The 20,584-nt window shown below is 32.7% G+C and overlaps 1 protein-coding gene and 1 pseudogene across 3 annotated transcripts; one reads left to right on the top strand and one right to left on the bottom strand.

Moving 5' to 3' along the window:
- Positions 1-1,331: 1,331 nt before the first annotated feature.
- Positions 1,332-4,921, bottom strand: LOC133316400 (serine/threonine-protein kinase D6PKL2-like; annotated as a pseudogene).
- Positions 4,922-8,041: 3,120 nt separating this feature from the next.
- Positions 8,042-13,578, top strand: LOC133316475 (uncharacterized). Of its 3 annotated transcripts, XM_061518239.1 has the most exons (5): positions 8,042-8,568; positions 8,652-9,450; positions 10,187-11,506; positions 12,378-12,492; positions 13,125-13,578. In XM_061518239.1, the coding sequence occupies exons 2-5, from the start codon at positions 8,845-8,847 to the stop codon at positions 13,358-13,360; spliced, it is 2,277 nt and encodes a 758-aa protein (XP_061374223.1). In that variant the 5' UTR covers positions 8,042-8,568; positions 8,652-8,844; the 3' UTR covers positions 13,361-13,578. The 3 variants fall into 3 exon arrangements, with proteins under 3 accessions (XP_061374223.1, XP_061374226.1, XP_061374217.1); XM_061518242.1 differs by having other exon boundaries at positions 8,042-9,450; positions 13,134-13,578; XM_061518233.1 differs by having other exon boundaries at positions 8,042-9,450.
- Positions 13,579-20,584: the final 7,006 nt, after the last annotated feature.

Genomic DNA, 20,584 nt, shown 5'->3' with positions numbered 1-20,584 from the left:
GTTACTCTATCTATATTTATATATATATATATATGAGAAATATACTTATTGGAGAGATGTTAAGCCTATATAATATATATATATATATATATATATATATAATGAGTTACTCTATCTATATTTTTTTAATATTTACTATTCTTCAATACTATTAGATCAGAATCTCAACTAATTTTTATAAAAAAAAATTTCTGGTAAGATTCTGATATAACAGAATTGGAGAATAATAAGTAAAATAAACATAAAAAAGAAATAGACAGAATAGTATATATATATATATATATATATATATATATATATATATATATATATATATATATATCTAGTTATAAGTTTCTCGTTGTTAATACATGAGAAACTTATAATATTTATGTAGAAGCAAAAAAGTCCATCGGATTAAAATTAAAAAGCAACAGGAGGAACTTTTTATAAGTGTGCAGGGAGAAAAATATATCTCATGTATGAGCTAGTTGAACATGCTTTGGGAGCTTCTACTCCCGTTTTAAAAATAGGGAAAAAAATGGAGTGAGATGAAATTTAAAAAAAAAAAAAGGTATAAATGAAAGAAAAATTCCTTTTTTTAATAAAGGACCATGAAATAGTATTGTGCTTCTGAACGTTAGAAAAATCTCTCATATATATATGCTTTGTGAGGAAGAAAATTGTTTTTGCTCCCCCTCCTAAAATAAATTAATAAAGAAATTTACCCGAAAATCACCTCTTTGGCGAGATTATTTAGGATGAACCGGGACCATTATTTTTTAGGTGGTCCCTTAGTGTAAATAGAAGAATAAAATTGAAAAAGAGGGAAAATAATAGGGATTAAAAAGAAAAGAAAAAATTAATGTTGTGAGAAGGAGCACCAAACAATTCAGTGATCCTGGACTATATTAAATATTTCCCTCTTCGGCATACCATATGTACCTACGGTATATGTACCATTTTCTTTGCTTTTTTAAGCGGACAGATGTATCTGACACAAAATTAATGACGATCACAAAAAACAACAAAGATGACTATATTAAAATTGAAAAAGTGTTTGTCCTTTTAAATGACACAACTTATATTCTTTCACTTTCACAAAAAGGTGGGACCCACACCTTTATATTTTTTTATCCACTCTATCTCCTCTTTTATCTATTTCTTTGTCTCACTTCAAATGACACAACTTTAATTACCAAAAAAAAAAAAATGACACAACTTTACATATCCTTCAAAATAATAAACACTTAATCCATTTAAATTTTAGCAATGTCATTAAACTTGTTTCAATTGAACTCGTATAAAAACCGTGCCAGTCGTATTCAATTGTAATGGTGATGATGATCCTTCTAATAGAAGTCAATTGCATTGTTTGTGCAATTAGAGACACTTACCAACTCCTTGCACATGTTTGATGATGGGGTGTACGGTGGAGTGGCACACCTCAACAGTGCCCAATTAACCCCATTGAAAAATGGATGGTGCTTTATTGCCACAGCACCCATTGTAGACCCTAGTCTTATTGTTGAGTCCTTCAACAAAAGTTGTGTGATCAAATCCCTGGCTGGTCCAGGGACCATGGGCTCCTTAGGGAACTCAAGTGCACGGGCCATTATGTTGGTCAGTGTTAGCTCATGGTTAAGCCCTTTAAAGGGTGTGATCCCATAGAACAGTTCGAACATGAGCACACCTAATGTCCACCAATCAACGGCGTTACCGTGGCCTTCACCTGAAATTACCTCTGGTGCTAAGTACTCGTGGGTCCCAACAAACGACATTGATCGGATTTTAATTGGCGGCTATGATCTCAAGGGACCCACAACGAGATGATCTTTTTATACGACTGCGTTTTGTGTGGAAGCATGAGACAGACGGCACGATACAATTGGGCAAGATGCATGATGACATGGCGGATGCGCATTGGTTCTTGGAATGTTCTTTAGAATAAGTGTAATTGGTGGGGGGATTTTGATCAAGGACAATCTGAGCCGTTGATGACGTGTCGTCACCTTTTAGTGAGAGATCAAAATCTGTGAGCATTATATGACCGTCGGATCTGATGAGCACATTTTCGGGCTTCAAATCACGGTATATTATCCCCATCATGTGGAGGTACTCCAAGGCAACCACCACTTCAGATGCATAGAACCTATAACATCAAAGACAGTCAAATATTACTACAAAAGATAGCAATCGAACTAAAGTCACGTTTGTAGTTGTAGCACCATAAAGTAAACAAAATAGTAGAATTATCATTATCAACATCATATTATTTTTGGTACATATATCAGCACCATAATTTTATTACCATCAATTTCTCCAATAATTAACCATGTAGGATCCACTTCTGAATAATTTTATTTTGACCGAGGGGAAAGTCTTAAAAGATTTTTTTTTAAATAAAAAAATAAAAAAATAAAACGGTGTCCCTAAATATGGACAAGAAAGGAATTGATACAATTGACTAAAAGTTTTTAAAATTGCACCGTACATGGCAATTCCAACTAAGAACGCAAACCTGTCATTTCAATATTATGAAATCAAAGTAATTTTCTTCAAAGTGTGTGAGACTCGTTTGTTTAAGCTTTTTTAAGAGAACAAAAGTATTTTTTAATTAAAAATCATGTCTATGAAAACAAATTATGATAACTAGATGGGTTTTTATAAAAGAAAAATAAAAATAATTTAGTGGTTTCTTTAGAAGTTTAAAAAAGTAGGTTTTGAAGAAAAAAAAATCTAGAAAAAGCTATAGATATAATAAAAGAAAATATTTTCTCATGTTGCAGAAGAATTGTTTTTTCCTGTCATAATATTTCAATTTTCGTGTAATATTTTCTTTTTATATTTTTATTTTTTAATAAATGGGAGCCCACATAATATGTGTTTATAACAACAACAAAATCTCCTATTATATGATAAAATTAAAACTCATATAATAAAGGAAAAAATATTTATGCAGTTACTGCATATAAGTTATCTGCATTTTTTCAAAACGACATCGTTTTGGTATTGAAATATTAAAAAATTATAAATATAAAGACTATTATAACCCTGAAATAAATTAAAATTACAAAAACATCATGATTTCTGTTTCAAAACGACCTAGTATTGGACTTACTGCAGACAAGTAATTGCAGAAAAAACGAACCCTATAATAAAAGCAGTTTTTTATTTTTTATTCTTTTAAATTGGTCATGACTCATGCGCATCTTTTTAATAATTTTAATATTTTTTCTTTTCATTAATTTTTTTAAAATCTACCAGAATTAACTGTGCATGTCTTTTTTTAATTATGCATATCTTTTTTACATAAGTAGTTTAAAAACGGGCACAAGCAAATCGTTATTTTATGTAGTAATATATAGTATCATGAACTCGTTTCCCAATGCAGATTTTGTCAATATTGAAACGCCTCTTCGAAAAACATTGAAAGCTCTACAAAATTCGGAAAGCCAATATAGAAATGTTCAAAAGCTTATTCTTCTTCTTATTATTAATAATATTATTTTGGCTTTTTAATAATTCTTCTTGGTTAAGTGGGGGTGGAGTTGAATTATTATTTGAAGCACGACGGTTACACCAAGAACCTTCTTGGGCTCACAATCAAACGCAGCCAGAGGAGACATTAATTACCCTGGGTGAGAAAAATCTCGGTTGCAAGCTCACTTGGGAAGAGATATAAAATTTTAATTCTTGATTTATTTTATATAAAATCTTAATTCTTGATTTATTTCATATTTGAAATTAATTTTACAGTCAGTTCAAAGAGCCACAGTTTATAAGGATATCACAGGAACTTAATCCTCTCAAAAAAATAATTATGAAGAGTTAAAAAAAAAAAACATTAATTGAAACAGATGGCCCACACATTGAACTTTCCCATCGTGAAACTGCATCACGCAGTGAGAGAAGCCAAATAAACATGCTCTGTCTCTAATTCTATCTCTAGAATATTAATCATTTCCCTTTCGGTAATTACATTAGTGGTTATTACAGGAAATACCAATTGAGTTACAAATATTGATTATTCTGCATGCATATTCATTTGATACACAATCCCAAATAGTTATAAACCAGACAAACAAAATGAAGTGAGTCTTACATGATCACCAGAATCAGGAGTGAATCTTCTCACGTTAAAAAATACATGATATAATTATGGACAATTATAAAATGAATCGATAATAATAAAAAAAAGAAAAAAAATATTTATTAAATCATAACTATTGATTCATGATTATAATTGTCTTACATATTATAATTGTCCTACGTGACAATGTGATTTTTGTTTTTTAATATGAGAGGATAAACTTCTATCACACACACATTATGTCTTTTTTTCTCCAACTGTCCGTGTCCCAATAGCATAACCATAAGCCATAGTGGAACAAATGTTCACAACTTCACATGCATATAAAGTTAAACTAGTTTGAGCACAAAAAAGAGAAAAAGGAATCACGTACCTTACCGCAGACTCACTGAAACGTTTATCCGGTTGGTGCTGGCGGAGGACGTGGAGGTCGCCGCCGGGGCAAAACTCGGTGAGGAGGCAGGACCACCTTGGAGAGTCGATTGTTGCATAAAGCGTGGGAAGAAAAGGGTGGTCAAGCACTTGCAAAACCTCTCTCTCAATGAATGCCCTTGTCTGTTTGTTCTTAGCAACAATATCGTTCTTGTCCATGACCTTGGCAGCGAAGACGCACCCGTCGGAGCCCTTGAGCTCCACCAGGTACACGCTGCCGGTGTCGCCGCTTCCGAGGCGGTGGATGAAGCGGAGGTCGCCGAGTCCTATGATGCCGACGCGCTGTATGGCGTCCCAATAAAGGTCGGAGTGCATTCGCGCGTGGCGGTTGTTGGAAGCGAATGAATAATGGGGTTTGAGTTTGTTGTGTGTTGTTGTGGAAATTGTGGGTGAAAGTGAAACGGAAGAACGGTGGTGACATGAGGAGATTTTAAATGGAAATCAATGAATGGGCCGGCAGTTTCTAAATGGGCCATGTGGATGCTTTTGCTGGGTCAATGGGCCCGTATGCTTCGAATTTTCCTTTTTTTATATTATATTTTGGAAGTAAATTAAACAAGATTTATGAGAAGAAGATAAGTTAAAATAAAAAATAAAAAATTGAGTAGTTATTGTGTATCGTCTGTTACCTTTTTCGCTAAGATCCAAAGGAGGATGAGGCATATCTCACTGACTCCAAATCTCCAATACGAAATGCTGAGCATACTAGCCCTGTGCTTTCAAGCTGACTACAGTAGTGTTATAACTTATATAAGGAGTAACATTGGTCGCGTAAATAGGTCAGGAGTTTCGCCTTCTTGACTTAAATCTACATAAAAAAATATTCAGTCTATCTGATTTATTGGCCTATTAAAGACTTTATTTATAAGTCAAGCCAAGCCTGACCTATTTTTAAAAATAGAGAGTCTTATATGGTTTACAGGCTTTGTAGGCCTCCTTAGTGAAATATTTTTAACAATTTTTAAGATATTCGCTTCACATTACAAGTCATTAACGTATTCATAAATTGCTGCATTTTTTTACACAAGATATAAATTTCATTAGTGAGAATTAAAAATTTTAACAATGGTAAAAAAAATAACTATAAAAATATACTGAGCAAAATTTTATTCATGCATGCACTAGTACTTCTCGTAATTCATAAAAAATGACAAATAAGAAAGAGTCAACATAATACCGTAGCTCTATAATGTATATCATATACCCCAAAATAAAATATATTATTTTATTTTAAAAAATTAAATAAGCCAGCCTACAAGGCTTTAGGCCAGGCTTGACAAAATTGGCCTATGGCTTACTTATTAAAAGAGCTTTCTTATAAGCCTAAACCTACTATACTTTTCAACGTAGGTCGGGCTAGGTCAGTCTCAACGTAGGCCGGGCTGTAGGTTAGGCCAGGGCAGTCTAGCCCATTTACACTCTCAGTCGCGGGTTTGTTAAGAATGCATCTACTCGTATATTAATTAACATGCTCATATATTATTTAACAATTATGTTATGGGAGATAATTCAAACTACTTAAAAGATGAATCAATATTTATTTTTTAATAACTCTATAATACTCTATATTTATCCATAAATAATTAAAATCATTTCACTTGCCTTAATCATGTTAAATCACAAATCAAATAATCCATTCCGATATATCTTCTTCTTGTAACTTGGGAACTTATTCATTTACTTTGGTGGAGCTTTGATTCTCCTTCATTGGATATAATTTCAATTTTTTGTTTATCAATCTATCCAATAGAATACTCATATCTTTATAAGAAATTTAGAAGAGCGCACCAACTTATATATATATATATATATATGGAAAAACATTTTTTGAGATAAGTTTATTTCCGGCTACTCCAAAATTACGTCGTTTTTTTTTTTTATTAACTGATTCACCTTTGAATGATAATGATTCTCTTTTTCTCTCTCTTCCTTTATCACCATTGATCTATTTTTGTTCGGTTATGATAAAATTATCTCCAGCAGCTTGAGAAACGATAAGCCCATATAAATTTTTTGTTTATAAATTTTTATAAACTACACTATGTACTCCCAGAAATAATGTATTTTTGGAAGTACATAGCGTAATTTGCAAAATAATATTAAAAAAGAATCCTTTCTATTTCTCTCTATCTTTTTCTCAAGGTATTGAAAAAAATTATCTCATGCAAAAAAAAAAAAAAAAACTACGTAATACGAGTAGTATATAATTATAATGATAAAATTATTTTTTTCTCTCCACCACGTCAGCCGACAATGTTTGAGGAGAGAGAAAAATAAAATAATTTTAATATTATAATTATGTATTACCCATAGTACATCGTTATTTTTTTTTTATATGAGATACTTTTTTCCAGCAACAAAAAAACTGATTTCCATATATATACTACCAAACCGTTCCGTTAGCACATTCTGCCATAACAAATCTAATTCCTTTTCTATTTTCTTCTTATAATGTTTCTATTGATATATCATTTCGGCAAATAAAATCTCCTACATATAGGAACTTTCTTAATTCCATTACACGGTGCGAGGTAAAAAAAAAAAAAAAAACTATTAACGAGCAAAAACGTGAAGGCTTTTTCTATTCAAATAATGTAGTTTACAACTTTGTTTCTATTCAATCAATGTGGTAAGATTAATTTTCTAAATGCTTTTAACTTCTTAAACGTTGAAAAAGGTCAATTTTGCACAGATATACTTCTTAACATGAAATTCTTTATATATATATTGTTATGGATATGAATATCATATCCCAATTACTCATTTAAGAATCTACTAAGAAGTAGATTCATGAATATCTCAACAACATTAAACAGTCAAAGGGCAAAAGATAAGGATCACATCCCATCAGTAAGGGAGCTGAACTCTAATGCAACATGGAGAGCTCAAAAGACCCAAGTCTAGAAATATAATCTTTATAAATAAGAGCTTAAGAACTCCAAGTACAGACTTTCAACCTATTTAGTAATATTGTCCACACTGTGCACACACCTACCCTTGACCATAAGCCTATTGCTTGTGCACAGTAATTGAGACTTCAACTATAAAATTATACAATTAATATATACTATTTCTGAGCACGTACCTCACGACGTAGTAATACTGTCAATGCAAGACCGAACGTATATTTTCTGACATAATCTTTACGCACCATAACGTATTGTGACCACAAAGATACAGTGAGGTAAATTCCAAGGAAAAACAAAGGGGGGTTAAAATGCAAGACCTCTGAAGTCCACGGTCTTAGCCTAAATTTAACAATCCGTTCCATTTCTACCGTAATTTTTAAACATTCAAACACGAATATCACTCGAACCCCGTGACTCATCCCCTTTTATTCCTTTCTAACCCTCCAAATCCCAACACTAGGATCGTTTCTCTCATTCACACGTAGCATCTTTTAAGGACTAATCCGTCTTTTGACATTCTCAGCTCACTCTTACGTGTCACAAAATATCCTTCTCTCTCTCTCTCCTCTGTTTTTTGGACCTGATAAACCAGAAACGCTCTTTGGGGCCATCGAACTCACTACTCTCCTCAACTAATATCCACCCTCTATTTCACTATCCAACGGCTCACATCACTCCCCCAAGGTTAATGGCCAACTCATATTTTTTTGGTCTTTAATGGTTAACTCATTTCTCCTTTCCCCACTGTGGTTTTAACCATAAACCCTAGCCAAAACTCTCTCTCTCTCCCCTCTCAGCGCGCGCTCTTTCCCGCTCTCTCTTTCTCTCTCTACTTCGATCCGTTTCTCTCTCTCTCTCTCTTCGCAGATCTCGCTCATCGGGATTCATTTCTTGATTTTAATCCCATCTATGTCGTGATTCTTCGCCTTCGCTTTCTTTGACGTTCTTTTTCTTTTTCTTTTTCTCCCTTTTTTACCCTTTATCGGTATCTGTAACGTTGTTGTTTTTTATATATCAGGCGCGATTGTTGTTTCCAATTTTTTTTTTTGTACCAATTTTCTTGGTCTTTGGCTTTCTCTTCCGTTGTAATTTTGCGGTTATTCTGTTCTGGCTTTGAGGTTGTCAAACTTCTGGAATAACCAGGTTGATGTTAAGGTTGTTGTTGTTATTATTCTGTTTGTCTCTCTGAATTTTTTTTTTATTCTCGTTTTTTGGGGTTCATTTTTGGTCATTTTCAGTTGATTTATGAGACATTTGGGTGCTAAAGATTCAGCGTCTTGGTTTTCTTCTTCTTTTTTCTCGGGTCCAAGTTTTTTGGTAATTTTGACTCGTTGCCGAGTTGACTCAAAACTCGGAGTTTTAAGACGGTGACTCAGTGAGTTGGTTGGGAAGATCGGTTCTCGGGTAGTGTCGTTTGGCGACCGAACGGCAATGCCGTCGGTTGGGATGAGGCGGACGACGAGGGTGTTCGGGGTGGTGAAGGGCGCCGACTCCGCCCGCGTGTTGCGGTCGGGGCGGCGGTTGTGGCCGGATTCCGGCGAGGGAAAGATGAGGAGAGTGAACGAAGGAGACGAGTGGGTGAAGAAGCCAGAGAAGAATGCGAATGCGAAAACGAAGCATGAGATTGTTGTGGTGGATGATGATGCTAATGAAGATTATGCTGGTGTTATGGAGTTGGAGAAGCAGGGTCCCCAAAAGGCTCACTCCTCGTGTAAAGTGAATGTCCCTGATAGATTTTTTGGTATTGTGTATAGCAGAAAGAGGAAGAGAATGAGTGCTGCAAGTTCTGAACTTGCAACTGATGATAATAAGATGTTTGGGTTGCAGTTTACTCGGCGACAATGGAGGAAGAATCGATCTGTGCTTTCAATTGTCGTGAAACACTCTCGTAGGGACAGTGATTTGTTTTCCTCTTTCTTGTTTCTGGTGTTGAGGCACGTTACAAGGTTCAGGCTCACACTGAAGGAGCTCTCTGCATTCTTTCTATCTGAGCCGATATGTGGAGCTTACGCATCACGGGGGATACAGTTCTTGCAGGTAAATGGTTATATAGGTTGTTGCTTTGTGATCTGCTCATGTCTTAGTTTGTCCATAAATGGTACTAATGAATGGATGGAAGCTGCATAGTAGCATACAATTGTGATGTTTTATTTAAGTTTGGTATAAAATTCAAAGAATTGATGCTTTTTCTTTGTCTGCCAACGGGTTGGTCAACCCGGTCAACCTTCCACTTATGACAATTACATATAATTTGGGTTTGAACCCAGTCTCTTGTTGGTAGACGATCTATAATTTGCTGAGGTTGGTAGCTATGAAGCACCGGTTCCGACACGGCGTTTTTGATACGTTCCCAATATGTACTCGATATGGGATATCGATACGTTGATACTATAAAATACGTTTCCGATATGTGTATCGGATATGTTGGAAAAAAAAATTTCGGGGAGTATCGGTGCTTCATAGTTCATAGGTTGGTAGTTTGTCCCAAATTTTGAATGAAGAGACTTCTCCTTACCTAAAAATAAGTAAAAGTAGAAATCTCAATAGTCATCTGCTGGTTGAATTCATTGTTTTATTTTACCCCATGATCATACGTAACATTTTCAGTTTAATCTTCGATTTGCTGAGGTTGGTAGATTGTACCATCCCTAGAATCAAGATACATCTCCTACCAAAAAAAAAATCAGTAGCCATCTGCTGGTTGATTTAAGTTTTAACTGTTTTTATTTTACGCCGTGATCTTACATAACATTTAAGTTTAATCTTCTTTCAGGGTTCTCTTACTTCCAACATTGGGATTTGCCAGTTCTCTGGGATCACACGGTTCATGCCGTTGTTCTGTGTGGATTTTTCTGCTGTTCCTCTTTGTTTTAAGTGTCTGCATTCTGAGATACTTTTAAAATCTATGTTGAAGTCATTTTTACTGGTATACAATCCGTTGAATGTGTCTAGTGATGTTGAGGAGGAAATTGATTTCCCAGAATTCCAAATGGACACTCAGATTTCATGCAATTCCTTCACGCGAGAAGCTTCTGAGAGTGGAGTCAACACCCCTGATGTTATTGAAATCAATGATGGTTTATCTTTACGTGCATCTGTCAAGTGTTCTAGGTTGGCTAGTCGATATGGCCAATATAGAAACGTGAACTCTAAATGCATTCGGAGGAGGAGGACTTCACTCAGGAAAAGGAAAGCTCGAAATCCTTCAATGATGGACAGAAGTAATGGAGTATTAGCTTCTGATTTAAAGAATGGACGGAAAAAAAGTATTGTTGGTGTTGCATCTAATATGAAACTTAGAAGTTTGGCTAACAGTTGCACCACCGTAAGCCTTTCAGAAGCAAAATCTACCATGGTAGATTCAACAGAAGGGCTGCATTCATCTCACTGTTCTACAAATATATTGATTACAGAGTCAGACAGATGTTATAGAGTAGAAGGAGCAGTTATCACTTTAGAAGAAATGCCTGCCTCAAGAGGGTGGCTTCTGGTAGCAAAGAAAGACGGATTGACAAGATGCACTCTCAAGGCAGAAAAAGTGATGAGACCCCATTCTTCCAATCGGTACACCCATGGGAGAATCTTCTCATTGGACAATGGGTTGAAGCTAGAGTTTGCTAGTTATCAGGACTGGATTGTCTTTAAAGACCTTTATAAAGAGTGCTCTGATCGTAATGTCCCAGCACCTGTTGCTAAAGTTATCCCTGTACCAGGTGTCCGTGATGTCTCTGGTTATGCAGACAGTTATGATGTTCCCTTCCACAGACCAGATGCTTATATATCTGCAAATGGTAATGAGTTATCTAGAGCAATGACAAGGAAGACTGCAAATTATGACTTGGATTCTGAAGATGAAGAATGGCTGAGCACGTTTAATAAGGAGTTTCAAGAATATGTTTCAGAGGATAATTTTGAGTTGATAGTTGATGCTTTGGAGAAGGCTTATTATTGTAATCCTGATGACTGTTATGATGAAAAATCTGTGTCTAATTGGTGTCAGGATCTTGGTAGCAAAGAAGTTGTAGAAGCTGTATATAGTTATTGGATGAGAAAACGGAAACAAAAGCGTTCATCCCTGCTTAGGGTTTTCCAGGTAACTTTTCTATCACCTTGTAAAAGTTATCTTTGTTGCATAATATGATGATTTGAGCTGTCTTCTCATCTTATAGGTCAGAAAATGGAAAATATTTAGGACTCGTGGTAAAGCAGGGTTCCCAAGTTTTATTCTATGATTATATTAAATATCTCGTGTTCATATTGCTTCTTCTGTCTGTATTAGTTGCAGATGCTGACCCTATGACCCTAGCTTCCTATTTTGAGTTAACTTTCATTTATATGGATTGTTAACCATTTAAGATGTGACAATTTCATGAAGATTTGCTCTTTCTAACTTATATTAGTAAAAAAAAATATTTATTCAGTTGATGTGTACAACAATTTTTTTTTTATAGATAATGATGGCTATTTTGTTTTGGGAATCGTTTTTAATTGATGTTGATGTTAAGTGGCCCCAATGTTTAATCCTTGGCGTGTTTTATATGGAATATTTCAATGCTTTTTGTTATGCAGTTTTCCCCCTTAAAAAATCAAGAAGGAAATATTTTGTTATTAGAATTTTGATTTCTTTTCCAATTCGGGCTATAAGCTATTAGTTTATTTTGTGAACTGTTTAGGTGATGTATATTAAGTAGTAGTCTTGAAAGTTTAGAAGAGCTCTAGGATATTTCTTATTCACTATTAAGGGATATTGTTTTGCAACTGCGGGGTAGTGGGTTTGTGAATGTCCATACCTGTTAGTTGTTACCTTGATCAACCTATGTAGATTTTTAATTCCTAAAATCTTATTTTCCCCCTTTTATATTTGAATTTAAGTTTGGGTAATAAACCAAGTTGGGTGTATTGTTGTAAACTGCACTGCAACCTCATTACGTGACTAACATGATTGATTTAATTTCTTGTGACAGAGTCATCAATCAAAGAGAGCTCCACTTATTCCTAAGCCTTTGCTGCGAAAGAAGAGGTCATTTAAGAGACAGCCTAGTCATTTTGGTCGAGGCAAACATCCAAATGTTTTGCAAGGTAAGGTTATGATTTCATGTCTTCAATAGGAACATAGAATGACGTTTGCTCTATTTCTAGCAAAATATTGTGAGTTTGATGCTTTTGTTTTAAGTACTTAAACCTGTTGGTGTTGAGTTTTGATGTAGTTATTTATTCCTGACCTTTTTAGGGCATCTATGCTGATAATTAAACAATTGTCATTCTTTTGACCCACCTTATGCAACACAAATACTAGAACTTGACATGTTGGACTTGGACTGCAGATCTTGTTTTGTTGTTCTTTTTTTTAATGATATAGTTCTGATGTCTTTCTGTTTTACTCATGTCTTATGCTATAGAGCATAGCCTATGTTTTGCCGGTGATGCTTCATATAATATATTTTGTAAATGCATCTGTTTTACTCATGTCGTATTGTATATTTTCAGATTAACTAAAAAGTTACTTCATGTTTCTGGAATCTCTTTCTCTTGTCTTCCCCTTTATATTTTGTTTAGTTTTTGTGAGGTGATGCAAAAAAGGGGGTTGACATTAATCTTTTATCAAAGTCACGGGACTTTATGATCTTGGGAATTGAACCTAAGACCTGTTTTAGTTTAATAACACTGTTTATGAGAGAGCATTCAACTTTGTCTGATATATTTATTTACAGCAATTGCAGCTAAACAAGATGCTTTGGAGGAGAAGAATTCCGTGCTTAAGATTGAAGCAGCTAAAGCATCTGCGGATGAATCCAAAGAATTTGCAATTCAAAAACGCAAAAGAGCTCAGTTTCTTATGGAGAATGCAGATTTGGCAATCTATAAGGCCACAATGTTAGTTAGAATGGCCGAAGCAGCTCAGGCTGGAGAATCGGTAGATGCCTTGGCAGGACATTTTCTTGATTGAGATTGGTAGAGAAATTCCTTATGCTAATTATAATTATAACACCTAATTTTTATTACAGAAAGGGTTATAGTTGCCGCTCTCTCTCTCTCTCTTTTCTTTTTAATTGTAATTTTGTATATATATCTTTTATTTGTATGTACATCTTGCCTTAAAATAATGACCTCACATCAATTTCTTGTACAAGTAGATTAGTTGTTTAACTCGGAGGAGAGTATATTAAGAAATGAAAGAAAAAAAATGGATATTTAATTTTAAGCCTTGTTCCTGTGCCTCTGAATAAACTGAGCTGATATCGAGCTTGTGTGACTTGTAGTTTCTTAAATTCGGCTATGGATGGTTGTGCACCTCGTTATTGGGCTATGGTCTCTTTATATTTTATTTAGGCTTTAGTCTCCTCCTTAATTTGATTCAGTTCTAATTTTTTAGGCCAAAAAAACTAGAAACATTTGATTAAAAATATGGAAAATAAAAGTGAACAGTGTTATAGATATTATAATCTAGACTACAATTGATTTGACGATGCGTTAATTTATAAATTTATGTAGTGCTTCTGTGCTTACTTGTTGGACTCAACCCAAAAGATCATAATATCGCAATTTTCCTCGACAAAGAATTGTAAATTACTTTTCTTTTTCTGAAAAAAAAAAAAACCAAATTTTTAAGTTTTTACTTCTTTTTTTAATATTATTTTTAAAATATTTGAATTGGTTCGACGCTTCGCGATTAGTTTTATTCAGAGGAAATAATTTATTATATCTTGGTATAATTTTTTTCTTGTTGCTTGAGTTCATCAACTGCCCATTCCAATTAAAGTAAGTTTAAGATAGAGATACTATTGATTTCAATCTATTTTCTCCAAAAAAGTATGTATGACTGTCCAAAAAGAAAAATACAGATTTCGTTTTTTGGTTTAAAAAAATAGGAACTTTAGCTTTTCGCATGAATTGTTTAACATCTACAATTGATGCCAGGGTCATCTCAACAAATGTTCAAGAGCTACAGCATGATTTGGCCCAAGTTGAGCATCATATTTGTTTTTTGGAGTAACTATCTGATTGGAGCCCAATTTTTCTCGGCTGTTTCGATGACCAATCCAAGCCCAGATTCAGCTCATAGGCACTAGTTTAAATTTTAAAAAGTTTACAATCCTATTCGATTTCGAATTTCCTAGAATAAGTTGTGATATTTTCTTATAACAGTGTGTTTCAGTCCCTACTAAAAGTCAGCATTTTATTGCTTAGTGAACTTGTGCACGTGCTCTTAATTTTGAGATTTTCTATGCTTGGAGGGTGTGAAACGAGAACTATGCAAATCTTTCAGGGTTTTTTTTGGGTACAGTAATCTTTCAGAGAAACCGACTAAGTGTTATTTTTTGGCAAAAATGTTACTTATATGTCACGCGAACAATATTTTTTATCATACTTTCACGAACTTGTGCACTTTAGTATTTTTTTGACTAAAGTAATATTGATTTCATCTTTCAGGATCCGGTGCCGTATCTTAGGATTCGGTTCCGTATCCTGACTTGCTGTAGGTGCAGCGGCTACAGAAATCATTTTGCCACACACACACACATATATATATATATATATATATATATATATATATATATATTACCTTTACAATTTCAACTCAACTCACTAAAGATGCTTATCAAATTTTCGATCTTGAGATTCAAATAATCACTTGTCAATTTTTTATAGTCATTTGTTCTAATGCTTTTACTGCTTCATACTGTATCTTAATCTGTTCTGAATTAGGATCTTGTCATGTGCATAACATACGTAAAATTTCTAGCATAGTTACATAATCCTAAGAATCTTTGTAATGTTTTTAAATCATTTAAATCTTCAGGAAATTATATAATTTTTTGAGAAATATGAGGTTGTAGTTTTATAGTACCTTCTCCTAATTTTAATCCTAAATATTTAATATAAGTTTTTCCCAATTTTATTTTCTTTTTGCTAATTATAATTCGATGTTTAACAAACTCAGAGAATATTACATGTAAATGTCCTGGATTTTGGGTTCGTTGTAGTTGTGAGTTTTATCATCAGAGCCCAAAATTCCTATTTCATTTCTACCAACCTTGAACTTTAATTCAGTTGTTTCTTGATCGTCTTCTTTATTGCTTTGGGCGACCAAAATATTCTTTTTATTATCCTTGTAGACTTGGGCTACCTAGTTCACCAAAGAACTGACAAATCGTTTATTGTCCATCATCATTATTATTATTTTGAGTACACTGTTGTCCATAAATTTCAACCATTTGTGCACATTAACTCTAAAGTCTGTGTTGTTAGGTGTTTGTATTACTGAAAATCAAACAACTGATTTCTCAACATTAATTGCTATACTCTTCACTATCAACGTGGCCAGAATTAGGTAGATGAAAATGAAACCAATTAACAATAAATATTTTATTATTTTATATTAGAAAAAATAAAATATACACGAATATTTTTCCAATTAAGTTAGAGAGTGTATGCAATTAATGTCCCACACTCCCACTCATGCCTAGACCTTACCGACTACCGTAGGTTTATATATTTTCCTATAATTTTCAACAAAAATGATTGACCAATTAATTATGAAAAGGTATACTGAGAGGAGAAATTCTTAGATCTTAATTTTAATGTATTATCATTATAAATTATTTTATAGTGCGGTGTTTAATTATTAATCACATTATTTAATAAGACACTACATTAAATGTCATAAATAGTGAACAATGTGATATATATATATATGGGAATGGATCCATTCATGTTTTTCAATATGATTTTTCATCATTCATTATTTAAACATTAACGGTTTTTTATCACAAAACTAGTAAAATAGAAAAGGATAAAATGATCATTTTAATACCTGACTTTTGATCTGTCAATAAATAACTGAATTTTGTCATGATTTAATGAAAATGAATCCTTTTATACATGATAATGTCATATAAAAAATCTCACTCATTATTAATTGTCATGATATTATTGACAAAACTCAATATACATAAGGAAAAATAATCATTTTAAAGACCGACTTTTAATCTATTAGTAAGTAATTGAAATCTTTCATAATTTATTTTCTTATTTTAGGAATCTCTATTTTTTTTTTTGAGTTAACTCAACTCTAATTAACTCTTTGAGGGGAGTTGTAAAGAATCTTGGGATACACTACCCCAAAAGCTAGCTCAAAGGGTAAGAGTACTCAAGGCCTTATAAAGGCCACATTAGTTGTCCACACAATCAATGTGAGATTATATATCTTAACACGCCCCCTCACACGAGAGCTCATTGGGCTTGAAGCGTGGATTATGCACAGGCCCAATCTTTGGTTTACCTTTTTGTGCTTATTATTTTTAATTTCACTTTAAAGTGGGAGGCGATGAGGATTTACGCTCTCATAACTTGTAAAGAACCTTGGGATACACTACTTCAAAAGCTAGCTCAAAGGGTGAGAGTGTTCAATGCCTTATAAAGGCTACATTAGTTGCCCACACAATCAATGTGAGACTATATATCTCAACAGGAGTTGACTCTCTCTGTTATCCTCACAAATTTTGATTCCTTGAGCTGCTATGAGATTAATTTAAAGTGCGGGGCAGGTCAAGGATATAGATATTTAAACCTCTCTCATAGATGATATGTGAGTATCGAATTGAGGCCCTTTTCTTTTCATTTAATCGACTGAACTACCGTCATTTTAGAATCCCTAATTAATATTTTAGAAACTTGTTAAAAAATAGTTATGAAATGTTAAATAATTTGATTTAGATATGCGTCACATTCCTTACCCGAGCCCTACTTATGCTGTCAAGGGTAGCAACAGCCCATTATGTATGGGAGACGTATACCAACCGATCATTTTGGAAGAGAGTGATAGCCAATACCATAATAAAAGGTTTAACGCATTTAAGGCTGGCACAAAATGATTAAATTTCTACTTATCATTATTTTTCTTTAATAAGAGCTTTTGAGTTTAAATTTTCCCTAAAAATAATAGTTTTGAGTGAACTATTTTTCACGGTGTTTTAAAATCTGGCTTCAAACCGAAAATTGAGCTCAACTGATTTTATGTTAAATTGTGTAAAATATAGTTTATCAAAAAAAAAAAAGTGTAAAATATATGCATTTTGCAAGCAACGAGATTCAAACTTGAATTCCCTTGTTTGAGGATCAGAAGGCTTACCACTAGATCACTTTTATTTATTGGACATAATTTTCATAATTTAATATTTATTACATATTATTTTAAAATTCAATTTGAATTATTGACCAATGACCCAATACCTCGACAGAATAGATGATAGGTCCGGGTTTTAAAATATTAGTTTATCTTTCTCATATGAATTTAATAAAAGCCAAATCAAATTAATCAAATAATTGATGAATTAATAAATAAATGTAAAAAAAAAAAAAAATTAATGGGTGCATGCCGTTAATATTGTTCAAAACTAAGAATTTGTTGTTATTTAAAATTTTATTTTTACATCATTGTTATCATACTATTATATATTTCACCAATTAAATAAAAAAACAATTTTTTTTTTTTTTACAAATTAAAAAAGTGTGAATACGATATAATATTTTTGGTTGAGGTTTTTAGGTTGTACTTTTTTAGAGGTGGATAAATAAATAAATAAATAAATAAATTTAACAAGTTAAAACGTCTATGCATGTAACATGTCACGTATACACCTCACGTTAGCGTTTTCTTTTCTTTCTTTTTTTGGGAAAAGTTCACCAATGCTTATGTGATTTGTTTCAGAATCAACTATTTTTCTGTGGTTTTTTTTTATCACATATGCTCCTGTGCTTTGTAAAAAATAAAAAATCACAAGGATATATGTGATAAAAAAGCATATCCTTTTACAAACCACAGGAGCATATGTGATAAAAAAACCACAAGAATATAAGTGATTCTGAAACAAATCACAGAAACATCGATAAAATTTTCTTTTCTTTTTTTAATCAAGATGGCCCCTTTCCCTTATTATAACATTATATTTTTAGCTGTTAAAAACAATAATAGGTGGATCAACAACTTGTTAGAGTTCATGAACTCTTGAGTGTGGGGCTTTAACCACACATGCACAAACTTAACTTGAGAACAACTTTTATCCAAAACTCAATTTATTTTTTTTAGCTAAGCAATAGCAATGTGTAATTTAATCAATACACAAACTTAATACTCATTACTAAAGATTTATAAATTAAAACCCTACAGATCCACGAACTGACAAATGAAATGATATTTCATTCAAAGGGGAACTTGCAATTCATTGATTAGCCCATCTCCATCAGTGACAATAAATTCGTTTTTATGTAGTACCATCACTTTTGTAAAGAAGACACATACATGTCAATCAAATCAAAGGTGTGTGTACGTACTTAAGACGGTAAGAGTGTTCTCGAAGCCACAATTTATGAGTTTTAACGTAGCTATATAATAATGCCACAACTGAATGGTGATAATAAATATATTCAAGTATTATGCCCAAAAATATATATATTTGAGTTTTAAAACCATATCTGATACCTATGAAGTAGCCTGTTCATTTGTTTGGTTCACTGTTGTCGGTTCGGTTGCAGTTGCAGCCCCGAGAACTACTCCGAGTAAAGGTTGTTGAAATTAAAATTCAATCTGTTCTCTTTCTGTTTTTTTTTTTTTTTTTTTTTATAACCTGTTCTCCTTAACCTATAATTTTAATTAATTATAGAAAAAAAGGTGTGTCATTTTAAAATACATACCTTTTATCCTTTTACTCTCACAAAGAGATGAGATTCATACATTTAAAACTTTTTTCACTTGTTCTCTCTCATATGATTTATCTTTTTCTCTCACTTAAAATAACACAGCTTTGTGTCCTTCAAAATTATACACATTTTCTCCTTAGTTATAATATATAATAGAGAAAGATTATATTTATAAACTTTTTGTTTATAAACTCTTACAAACTACGCTATATCCGATAATATATTATTGAGTAGAGTATTAGTGGTCAGACATAATATAATTTATAAATGTGTAAAAAAAAATTTGTTAATATAACTTTACTCTATATAATATACAAACATATGAAATGTGTGCGTATTTTATCTCCTCACTTTTAATAATAGTTATTATTATTATAATAATAATAATTCAACGATAAATTGTTAAAAACAACACTTCAAAAGTTATAATTCAATTACAAACAACACTCCAAAAATTATAATTCAAACATAAACAATACTTTAAAAATCATAGTCCAATCATAAATTATTAGGTAAATAATATTTTACTATTATCATATTATTTTACCATTGACATGATAATATTTTTTTCAATAAATAGAGATTAATGAGTCGTTAGACATTGCTTCAAAATTTAGATAAATCAAGGAGAGAAAAGTCCAGAGAAATTTCAAGAGAATTCTACAGATTAGAGAGAAATTGAGAGTGAAGAAACTTGATAATAATGAAAGATAAAAATGAATATTAAAGGTGATTACAATTTTTTTCTTCTTCTAAAATATAAACTCCAGTGGAGATGTTTTTTTTTTAATCTCATTTTTTTTTTAATACATTAGTTATCAAACACAACACCTATTACCCATTACTCATTCCTCCTCACCACTAAGCTAGCGCTCCTAACCATAACCAATTTCAATGGAATACCGGACAAAAAAATTAATTTAATATTTTTTATAAAATAATTACGTATTTATTACAGTTTTAAAAATAATTACGGATATACTGCACAATGGGGCGTCACATGTGACACCCAAAAGGGGCGTCACATTGTGCACCCTATATATTCCCCTTCCACTCTTACAACTCTTCACACCTCTTCTCTCATCTTATATCTCTTCTCTACCAAAATTTCTAACATCATACATACATAATCCTTCATCGTTAATTTAGTATTTGAATTTTATTTCTTATTCTATTTAAGAATGAGTTCAAATCCTAATTCTATTCGTGTTGTGTTATATTACAATGGAAGGAAGGTAGAAGGTCGACGAGGTGTCATGTTTGAAGGTGAAAAAGGCCGACACGTATCCAACGCAACGCAACCATTGGCGAAATGCACCAGAGAATTCGGCAGAAGTTAAGTCTTCAAGGCAACCAATGTATCACTCAGATCACGACAAGGTTATGCCAATGTGATAAATACATTAGTTTGCAAGTGGTTGACGATGAAGACGTTGAGATGACAATGGAAGAATTTTTCAACTAGTCAATG

This window comes from Gastrolobium bilobum, unplaced genomic scaffold (assembly GCF_033153095.1).
Source record: "Gastrolobium bilobum isolate Gb01-03AN ecotype WA unplaced genomic scaffold, APGP_CSIRO_Gbil_v1 utg11244, whole genome shotgun sequence".
NCBI classification, from domain to species: domain Eukaryota; kingdom Viridiplantae; phylum Streptophyta; class Magnoliopsida; order Fabales; family Fabaceae; genus Gastrolobium; species Gastrolobium bilobum.
Note: the sequence above shows the minus strand (reverse complement) of the source record. Positions and strands in the feature narration are given on the sequence as shown.

Coding starts and splice junctions, on each gene's coding strand:
- LOC133316475 (XM_061518239.1), top strand. CDS start 8,845: ATGCCGTCGGTTGGGATGAGGCGGACGACGAGGGTGTTCGGGGTGGTG. Junction 11,507..12,377: donor CCCTGCTTAGGGTTTTCCAG/GTAACTTTTCTA, acceptor TTCTTGTGACAG/AGTCATCAATCAAAGAGAGC. Junction 12,493..13,124: donor ACATCCAAATGTTTTGCAAG/GTAAGGTTATGA, acceptor ATTTATTTACAG/CAATTGCAGCTAAACAAGAT.